Source organism: Rhinoraja longicauda, chromosome 17, assembly GCF_053455715.1.
Source record: "Rhinoraja longicauda isolate Sanriku21f chromosome 17, sRhiLon1.1, whole genome shotgun sequence".
Taxonomy (NCBI): domain Eukaryota; kingdom Metazoa; phylum Chordata; class Chondrichthyes; order Rajiformes; family Arhynchobatidae; genus Rhinoraja; species Rhinoraja longicauda.
Genome location: NC_135969.1, coordinates 3,457,599 through 3,468,620, shown reverse-complemented (window position 1 = coordinate 3,468,620; position 11,022 = coordinate 3,457,599). Strand labels below are relative to the sequence as shown.

The 11,022-nt window shown below is 37.3% G+C and overlaps 1 protein-coding gene across 9 annotated transcripts in view; it reads right to left on the bottom strand.

Annotated features, from left to right (window-relative positions):
- Positions 1-645: 645 nt before the first annotated feature.
- iqsec1b (IQ motif and Sec7 domain ArfGEF 1b) overlaps positions 646-11,022 on the bottom strand; it is a 381,341-nt gene continuing 370,964 nt past the window's right edge. For 7 of the 9 annotated variants that reach the window (XM_078413939.1, XM_078413940.1, XM_078413944.1 and 4 more), the window contains 3 exons: positions 10,843-11,019; positions 8,637-8,686; positions 646-4,456 (listed from right to left, as the gene is read on the bottom strand). In XM_078413939.1, coding sequence (XP_078270065.1) covers positions 3,842-4,456; positions 8,637-8,686; positions 10,843-11,019 — 842 coding nt within the window. In that variant the 3' untranslated portion in view covers positions 646-3,841. Of the gene's footprint in view, positions 4,457-8,636; positions 8,687-10,154; positions 10,229-10,842; positions 11,020-11,022 lie in introns of all 9 variants that reach the window. The other 2 variants (XR_013548356.1, XM_078413945.1) reach the window with 2 other exon arrangements.

The following is an 11,022-nucleotide window of genomic DNA, read 5'->3' as shown; positions in this document are numbered from 1 at the left end:
TTTGTACGTTCTCCCCGTGACCTGTGTGGGTTTTCTCCGACATCTTCGGTTTCCTCCCACACTCCAAAGACGTACAGGTTTGTAGGTTAATTGGCTGGGCAAATGTTTTTTTTTAAATTGTCCCTAGTGGGTGTAGGATAGTGTTAACGTGCGGGGATCGCTGGGCGGCGCAGACCCGGTGGGCCAAAGGGCCTGTTTCTGCGCTGTATCTCTAAATCTAAAAAAATCGTTAGTAAATAAGATTTTGTTATGCAAGACCATTACCTACAACCCATATTGCCATTAAAACCACAACATGTTGTGTCAATATATGTTGTCTGCAATAGCTTGATTAACATTAAAAAATGAGTGAGATTTGAAGAATTCCCCTCAAGAACAATTGTGCAAAGTCCATAATTGCAACGTATATTTATATAGTCTGTTATTCTGAAGATCAAAGTCTACAGACATATAACAGCAACTGCATATCATCTAAGTAACAATTCAAAATATCTTTAAAAAACATGCAGTACGATATGATTTTATAATTTAAAAACATGAATTTCCTAGATGGAATATAGCAGACTAGACCAGGCTTTCTTGCAGCTTTCTTTCTAAAATATCAAGAAAATCATCAAATAAAAATTGACAAAAGTAGTATTTCTGTATAATTTATTTTGCGTTCTCCACATTATCACAGCCATATTTTGACATGGATAGGGTTGCGTACTACTTGCAACTATAATGCATATTAAAATGAAACCACTCCTTTCCCCTTTTACATTGAAAATGGATCTTGAGATTTGCAAAATAGTTGCAACGCATGAATTTTTGAAAGCATATGACAATTAGTATGTTTTCAAGAACTCATTGCTTGCAATAAGCAAATAGTTTGACATGGCTGCCACAGAAGTACAACAGATCTAAGCATTACGATAGTATAGGAACAGAAGTAATGCAACCCTACAATGACTATGGACATATTGGTAAAACTAATTTACAAATATATACAAATTAAAGAACTGTTTATTTATTAACTCCCTTCAATCTAATGTCCCATTCCCTTTCCCATCTCACCCTTGAGATAGGGTATTTCATTTTTAGTCTATGTACACAATTACTTTGCTATATTTGCAGGCAGAAGTGGCAGTGTCAAATGATTTTGTACAATGAGTACAAACCTAAATACATGCTGGACTGCAGTAACACACAGTTTTACATGAGACAGTAAATTGAACATCAAACGCTTTACTTGTATTTGCTGACTTTCATTCAGTTCTTTGTTACCAGAAGCAAGAGGCTTCTGCAGCATGCATTGCAAGATGGGAAAACATTTGACATCAGATGGTTGCAGCTTTCTCTCCTTTTTAAGCAATACAATACTTGTACACTAATATTAAAGTGATCTTATCGAAAAAAATCACATTGTGATACATTTCATTCTTAACTTAAAAAACCCAATACAAATACATATTAGTTGTGTTATTCCAGAAAAGATCAGGGCCGCAACATCTGCAGGACAAGGTGGGTGGATTACAAGCCATATCGTGTATTCTTCTCAGTCTGATATTATTTGGTGGAATTTATTTGCATAAATTAAAATTTTGAAACACCCCACATCTTCATGAAAGAATATGCTAAAGGTAAGATGTGGACAAAAGACATACACCATGTGTTTGAACTCATTTACACATCAACACTCGAGCACATCTATACATAAGCCAGTACAACTGATAATGCAGATATTTAAGAGTAAATATAAAAAATAATCCACACTATTCCTAATTTAATACATTTTTATTTACAATGAAAATTCACGATAATCTCAAACAATTTATGCACAGTATATGTAACAGACAAAAGTCTTCATGAAGGGGTTATTGTGTAATTCTTAGAGGGCCTAGGAAAAACCCTCCCCACCACTATTGTCTAGAATGGCAACCAGATCTTTTTTGGAACAAATTTTAGATTACAGTTAGACTATAGTTATAAGTACAGAGGTCTGAAGAAACAGTCTAAGTATTTTAATACGCGATCAATTTATCTCAACTATATTTAATGTTAACACTAAAATGTTGCAAATATACAGTATGTAGAGTGTAGCCTGACAATATTAACATTAAATGACATGCAAGAGATAGCCTGCTTCATTGAGAACATCAATCCTTATACAGAAAGCAACACAATCTCAGGAATTAGTCCAAGATAAGACTTTGTGATCCAAGTTGTTCGAGAATGATTAAATTAACAAACCTGACATATGTTCTCACTTTGTAGCACAGACCTGTAAGAAAATATTGCACACACTGGAAACAAAACCAAGAAAAAAAAGGCTAGACTCTATTTGCTGTCTTTGCTCTCTATGGCAGCTAACAAAGTGCTCAGTTCATAGATTTGCTGGCATTTATGTAGGGAAACCTGGTATTTTTAGAAAAAAAAGTCTGAGCTGGTCTTACTTTAGAAAGGTCCATGCCAGTGATGTTCCTTTATTTTTAGCAGACCTTTCACTTGATCACTAAATAATAATACTTTGCATGTTTACAATTGCTGCCACTTCAACAGTGCATCGGCTGCAGTAATTTGATATTAGGTGGTATCACCAATCCATATTTGAAATAAAGGGACCAAAATTTAAATTTTAGGAACAAATATGATAATGATATGAGTGTGAGATGTACTCAGCCTGCTGAGTGCAATGTACTTTGAAGCAAAAAAATATATCTCTCTCTCTCTCTTTCCTAAGAAAATGGAATTTCATCTCTGAAGGTTTTGCTATCAGCAGCTAATTGCTCTCAGTGCGGACCTCTGAATGTTTGTGTATGTACATGAAGTTTTGTTTATACTGTATGTAAACAGATCAATTTTGACCTATTCTATATTTTTTTTACCTTCATTTATCTCCAACTGATAAGCAGTGCTTTGGAATGAAGGATGGCAAATTCAGATATTTAGATGCCAACTCAATAGCAAACAGCATTAAATTTCATTAGTTAGCTCATCTAGAATATTAATTGTACTAACTTCAATACTGAAGTCAAATAGGTGTGCAGCATTTCCTATTAAAATATTAATGTGTAGGAAAGAACTGCAGATGCATGTTATACATAAAGCAGATTTTGATTAAAATATTAAGTGATGATATAGTTGGCACACTTAATAATTATTTATGATGTGTTTGTTACAAGGGGCTACTGCTAAGTAAATACTGAAATTATTTATTGTTGCCCACAATTCTACAGTTTTAAGTCTCTGTGAATAGTTTATTTGAACCTTTAAAAAAAAAGTGAGGCTTGTTTTGCAGCTTCAGGTTTCTGAATATTACTTTCCATGAGCATTTAAACTATTAAAGACTAAAATTCAAACAAAGCCACCATAACAATTTTCTGTTTACATGAAGGTTTCTTCCACTGTCAGAAACCATTGTCACAAAGCAACTTCCAAATAATTTGATCCACACCAGTTTTTTGTTACAGGCTACCATATTTGAAATAATAAAACAGCTGTCGGGCCCATACACCAAGGGAAAGAAAAAATTAAACAACTGCTGGAAAAGGAACAGCACAAACACTGAATGGTAAGCCGCACCGAAGGCTTCAGCCTGCCTCAAAGCAAGTCAAAGAAAGAAACCTAGGATAACTTTCCCCTGGGTAGCCGAAAGGATAATGTAGATTATTTTGTATCTTATTTTGTACTGGGACTGTAAATTCCATGTTTCCAATCGGATACTATCAATAGTATGCAGTAGTATTTTCAAGTGCTTTCAAGTTAGGAAGTCAGATTCATATATTGCTGCATTTGTAAGTGCCAGTGCAGCTTTCTTGTGACATTACAAGCACAGAATGTTCTTATTTGTCCTTTCTTCCTATACTATTGTACTTATGCCACTTGTGTGTTTGGTTTTGCTAGTGGTGGGAGCAGATGGAGGTTGCTGGCCGTGAAGATGCTGAGCATGAGTAGGATGCTGTGAATGGGAAAGGGGCACAGGAGGATGTGTTGCATGGGGGTGCTGTTGCACGTATGGAGCATGCTGGGAATGACTCGCGTGCTGGGAATGACTTGAGTGCTGGGAATGACTCACGTGCTGGGAATGCTGTAAGTGCTGGTGATGCTGATGAGGGAACTGTGCATGTTGGGGAGGGTGATAGTGGTGATGATGATGATAAGGAGGTGGTTGGGGCTGTGTTTGTTGTACGTGGCAGAATTGGGAATGGTGCGCATGCAGCTGCGGTGTCTGTACTTCTGTCTGACCTGTGTGATGTATAGCTGAGGAATGTTGCTGATGTGGAGGATATTGGAGCTGCTGAGACGGCCCTGCTAGAGAGTAACCCTGTGTAGATGATTTTCCTCTTTTACTACCAAATAAAGAACCAAGCAGTGATGATGAGTTTGGCATTGTCTGATGAGGACGGATTGGATTTTCTCCTCGTGCAGTTGGGTTGACTCTTCGATGTACATGAGGGCTGTTAATGACCGATCCCTGGGAGGAAAAATAAAAATAAATTAATCATTCAACACAGAACTCTTGAAAGTTACTTAAATCTGACTGGTAACATTATTACATCATGACTGACTACATAACATTAAGACCTATATATTGTTTTAACAATTAGATCTCTTTGTTCAATGAAATGTGGCATTATTTAACAATGTACCATACCATCAGATATCACACAGAGTATTTTCAACACCCGAATGCTGATTCCATGATTGGATGATCCAAATAATTTTCATCTTTATTTTATATATTAGTCTACAATATACTATAGATTACTACTGATCCAATATGCTTGAGACTTGTGGTGGTGTTGGTCTGGTAGATTTTCCTCATTTTCAGATGTTAGTCCAATTAATACTCCAAAGCTCTTTTACTTCACTTACTTTAAGAAAAGACTTTATGCAGTGTAGCAGAATAAATACAGTATAATCCAGTGAACCCGATACATTTCAAGAAAGTGCAGGATCTGGGGCCCTGGTATGCAAGCGCAAGTCTGATGCTGAACCATCAGCATTTCTGAATAACCAGCTAATGGATTATTGGGATTTTGCCACACTTGCAGAAATGGTCAAGCCACCCAACTCATTCCCCTTCAAGATAGGAACCCATTAAAAGCCACCCCAACCCACCCCCCCTTCAAGATAGGAACCTATTAAAAGCCACCCCAACCCACCCCCCTTCAAGATAAATACCCATTCAAAATTATTACTTGAAGCGCATTCTCATAAATTAATTTAAATTCATTTTAAGATTACTGTTAAATGAAAGTCTGTTCGTCTTTTTTCCTTTTTTTTTGTTGTGTGTCGGTGTTGGGATGTTTTTTTTTTTTTTTTGGTTGTGTATGTGTGGGGGGGGGGGTGGTGGTGGTGGTGTGGGTGGGGGTGTGGTGGTGTGGGTGGGGGGGTGGGGGAAACCTTTCTCTTTTAGGTCTCTTCCTCACGGCGCGGGGTGCGGCTCGGCCGCGGGACTTAACATCGCCCGGCGCTGCTCGGCCGCTGGACTTAACAGTGCCCGGTGCGGCTCGGCCGCGGGGCCTTCCATCGCCCGGTGCAGCTCGGCCGCGGGGCCTAACATCGCTGGTGCGGCTCGGTCGCGGGACTTAACAGTGCCCGGGCCGCGGGGCCTAACATCGCCCGGCGCTGCTCGGCCGCGGGACTTTTCATCGCTGGTGCGGCTCGGCCGCTGGACTTAACATCGCCCGGTGCGGCTCGGCCGCGGGGCCTAACATCGCCCGGTGCGGCTCGGCCGCTGGACTTAACATCGCCCAGTGCGGCTCGGCCGCAGGGCCTAACATCGCCCGGTGCGGCTTGGCCGCGGGACTTAGCTGCGCACGGCTCGGTCGCGGGGCCTTCAATCGCCCGGTTCGGCCGCGAGACGTCTCAGCGCCCGGTGTGACTCGGCCGCGGGGACTGTGCGGGTCGGTCGGGGACGAGCTGTCTGTCCGTGGGCGTGGGGAAGAGAGTGGAAGTTTTGTTGCCTCCATCACAGTGAAGGGGTGTTTGGAGTCACTGTGATGGAGGCACCGAATGACAAATAAAGCTCTGTTGAACTGTTGAACTGTTGATCTCAATAATTCATCTGTATATAAGTGCATACCCAGTGCTAGCTTGTTAAAACCACCCTTTGAGTAAACAGATATTGTTAACTATGAAAGAGCAAATGTCTTTTGCCATCATGTTGCAGGGCATTTTATAAAGATTCAGTCACTGCAATATTTAATAGAAAAAACATAGAATTAAAGCTTTCATTTGTACATAACAGCTGCAACTTTCATAAATATGACGTGTACATGTATTTACCTGATTCATAATTTTTGAAGCCCATGGGAAACAAAATCCATTGCAACCCTACACTTCTTATGAAGTATATGCCCGGGTTTACAGCACAAAAGGTAGGAATTAATTGACCAGTAGATTTGAGTTTAGTTTATTGTCACATGTACAAGGCACAGTGAAAAGCTTTTGTTGCATGGTAACCAGTAGATACCTTAACATTAAGGAACAACGAGGAAGTGATTGATGCCAACATGTTTAAAAGACTCCCTCATTCAATAATTAAAGGTTATTTGCATAATAGCCTGGAACATTTGTTGAATGAATGGATCCTCAACATCATGAGAACATTGTGATGGAGAGATGAATTAAAAATCCCTTTTGAAGAGATAGGCGACACTGTTTGATTTCTTGATTCTCATGATATTTCCTCTCTTTGCATTTCACCATTGTTTTCACTATCTTAAAATATTGCAAAGTTGTCTTTTTGATGAAGTTTCCAGTTATTATTCCTAAGATACCATAATGCCATATCATCATTTTCCTTATCTGTTTTACTCTAAGGGTTCTGTAAAATGGTGCTGAGATTTTCTAGGAGAATGCTTGTTAAAAACAAATTATTGGTTAAATTCATGAATGGAGCACGATTGAACTTGAGTAGCAAAAGAGACTGAGAGTGCCATAATCTACCATAATATAGTGTGAATAGGCATAAAACTATAAAAAAAACACATTGTTATAAAGTGAGCATTGTTTCACTTAGTGCTGCTATTAAGTGCTCACTGCCAGTTTGGTGAGGTATACGCTGAAGCTCAAACAAATAAGGATGCCCACCTCCATAAAAATTATATTGGATTCCTAAAACATTCTCTGTCAAATTTTGACATTTCTGTTGTAGCATGTATAACAACAATATTGTAAGTTTTTTGTTGGAAATAAACATCAACCAGATAAATTCAAAATATGCAAGTTAACAGAAAGTACTTGTTATTATTACATTTTGTTTAAAAACAAATATATAAAAGATACAAGCATTAGTTCCAATATTCTAACGCACATTGACAGGATTTGAGACATAACCATCCTACATGATGTTTATGCTTAAGAGTACTGCTTAAGGAACAAAGTTTTTTTTCCACTGGTATTCAGTTTTTTTCCTTTTGTGTCTTGGATGAAAAACGCAAATGTTGTGTAACTCAAATCGTCTTGGATTTCACATATTTGAATGATTATTCATTTGTCCAATACATGACCTTTGGAGTTACTGGCTACATGTAAATTGTTTTATATATATTTTAAAGAACAAAGTTGACTGACGTATTTATTGGGAACATAGCTTTCAATTATGAGACCATTCATTTACCATCTTTATTGCTATGACAATAAAGAGGTGTAAAACTAGCAAAGGATTAATCCAGAAATATAACAGACATCTTTCTCCACATTATCTATAAATTCAATAATTGCCATGATAAACTTGAATATTTGTCTTTTACTGAAAAATGTTTTCATAAAAACATTTTAATAGAATTAACAGATTCTATCTATTTGGCTTCCTGTCTGTTCTAATTGTTCTCTTCAAGATTTTAAAACAAATTTCAGCAATGTGCGATCATTTGTTTACATTAAGCAACAAATTTCAATTCATCCTTTAAGAACACACAACAGGATTACAACAGGACATTTGCACAGACAAAACAAAAACTGTAAAGACGTTAAAAAATGTTGAGAGAAATGAAGTTATTTTACAGAATTACTGGCATTTCTTTGTCAAAGGAGCATGTCTATTAATCCTTGTGCCAGCACAGTGTAAGCATGCATGGGCAATACATGAAGTTGCTGGAGCAGGGGAGTGTGGGTAAATGCTTGTAGTATGAATGATTTTCATGAAATCCACACTCAGATCATCTAACTCTATCCAGTTTTTCTATGTGTTTCCATACATTGCTTTCAACTGCTTTTTTAACAAAAATGTTAACATCTTAAGAACTCAAAACCCTGATTGAGAATCTTAAGTGTTATTATGAAAATTGACAGCCAAAAAAAGGAATAAGTGCAGCGCATACAAAGCAAAATAATATATAATCCATGTTCAAATGATAAAACATGGTACTTTTTAAATTTATTCAGCATAACATGCTGATGATTTCAAATGCTTCAGACTCAATTGCTGCTAGCAGAACCACATTCAACTGATTGCATCAATAATGGTGCGTCTTGACAAGAAGCCTGACTCTGTGCGAGCATTAAATGCACATGGCAAGCAGTTCACACATGCATTTCTACGTGGCAGGCAGGCTATTTATTGGAAGAAAGCAAAAAGATGCAAAACAAATGCTTTAAATATATACATTATACATCCAGCTACAGAGCAATTACTTCCTACTTACTTCCATATTGCTGTCTAGCGATCCTGCACTGCTGCGGCGCCCACGCTTGCCTGCCCAGGACATGCAATACCAAAGATTAGAAACCAAGAATTAACCCAGGGGCTACATCCTCGTACCCAATGTACATTGACTGGTCTCTAGACAGTAGAAGCTGAGCACATCTAACTGGGAACCAGCAGGCAAATTTGAAGGAAACTAAGCAGCATATTATTGGACAACGGCTGCAGGAATTCTATTTTTTTTTTTTAAAAGCTTTAAAGTAACAATAGCTCATTGTTATATTTCATTGTTGATTGAAAAAAAACAGCATTTTTAAATGAAATAATTCAAACAATTAATGCTATTGTTCAAGAATTGATTTTTGTTTATAATTCATACAAATACGGGTGTATATTGTATAAAAACAAATACTGCAGATGTAAAAAGAAAAATAACTTGAGCAACATGGGTAATGATTATTTTATTACCAATGGAAACTACATAAATGACTAGCTTTATCAGCGTTTGTGGATAGGTAGAAACAACAAAATGAACACGTTGCTAAATCTTCTTTAATGTGGTCTTGCACTGAATTGTTCAAAGCAGCATCCATTAATGAAAAACTGGACCTCAAGTGGATTTCATTTTTCTACTCTAGGATAGAGCAATGGCTCTATCAATAGTAGGAAACTGGTAGAGCCCAGGTCAAATGGTGAAAGATGAAAGAATCTCTTTAATAGAGATGCAAATCCAATCTTATAACCAATGACCTTGCTTAATCATGTTATGTTTTACTGAATATGGAATGTAGAGAGTAGAACATTCTGTGTTAATATTTTTCTTTAACATCAGAAGTGTTTGAATTGTATCAGATAATGATAATTTCAATAAAGCAGGTAAATTGTGATCCCGAACTAAATTGGGTAAGTAGTCATTGCTTCATTAAAACCTACCAATAAAACATTTTTGAATACAAGAATACATCATATGACAAAATAACAATGCAACATCCAGAATTAAAATCAACTTTGAAAGAGAACAAACAGACTTGAGACCAACATTACTTAGCAAGCTGCAACTGAATTATTGCCATGAGTTCACTTTGATTTAGATTTGCTATTGCACACTGTCATTCTCCACATGAAACAAAACAATACACTTGAGCATGGTTGTACATGTACTGATCCACGCACAAAACACGAAATTTCTTGTTGTGACATTGCAGAGTATTCTCTTCACCCTAGATGTGATCCATTCCATGCTGATTATTTATTGACTCAGTTAATCACAACGATGTTCTAATCTGACAACAGGTTATATTTCTGATCAGTCCAATGATTACCAGAAGATGCACAATTGAATATTTTGCTTAAAATACATATACATAACTGTTTGTTTGAAATGTTTAAACTGGATTTTTCAATCTCAGGCAGTATTAAAGTTATTTGTATTCTCCGATTAATGTTTGGGTTCTTCATTTGACTATGCAGCACGAATGTGCTTGAAATATTTGCATAATAAATAATCAGTATTGCTTACAATATCGTAAATAAGTTCACAACATTATTTGGTGTTGCTCACAAATTGAGTACCGCATTTGCTAAAGATAAAATCTGTGAAAGATTAATAAAGTTAATACACAATTTCAAAGCCTGAAATACACTAAATTATCCTCTCAATAAACTTGAAACAGATTGCAAAATTTTATTCTACAATTGACATTCTACAAAACTAAATTGCCGTATTATTTTGTATTCCAACTTCTGTCAAAACCGAGAAGAGTCTCCTTTATTTTCACCTGACCAAGTAATATATTACAATTATTTTTTTTCATATTATTATTTTATTTATTTTTTCATATTTCAGATACAGCGCGGAAACAGGCCTTTTCGGCCCACCAAGTCCGCACCGCCCAGTGATCCCCGCACATTAACACTATCCTACACACACTAGGGACAATTTTTACATTTACCCAGTCAATTAACCTACATACCTGTATGTCTTTGGAGTGTGGGAGGAAACCGAAGATCTCGGAGAAAACCCACGCAGGTCACGGGGAGAACGCACAAACTCCTTACAGTACAGCACCCGTAGTCAGGATCGAACCTGAGTCTCCGGCGCTACATTCGCTGTAAAGCAGCAACTCTACCGCTGCGCTACCGTGCCGCCCATTATATTCAGCATAATAACACAAAACAGAAATTGAAAGTAATTGCCATCACCATACCTGCTTCTGAAAGGTCCCTGAGCGAACTGCTTAGGGCTGTCCTCTTTAAACCTTCCCCAGTGGTATAACTATCATCCAGACTGGTCCTGTTTAATATGCCAATACCAGGATCCTTTTTCAGGCCTGATGTTTGAGAGATACTTGGCCGTACAATTCCCTTTTGTTTTTCTAATTCAGCTG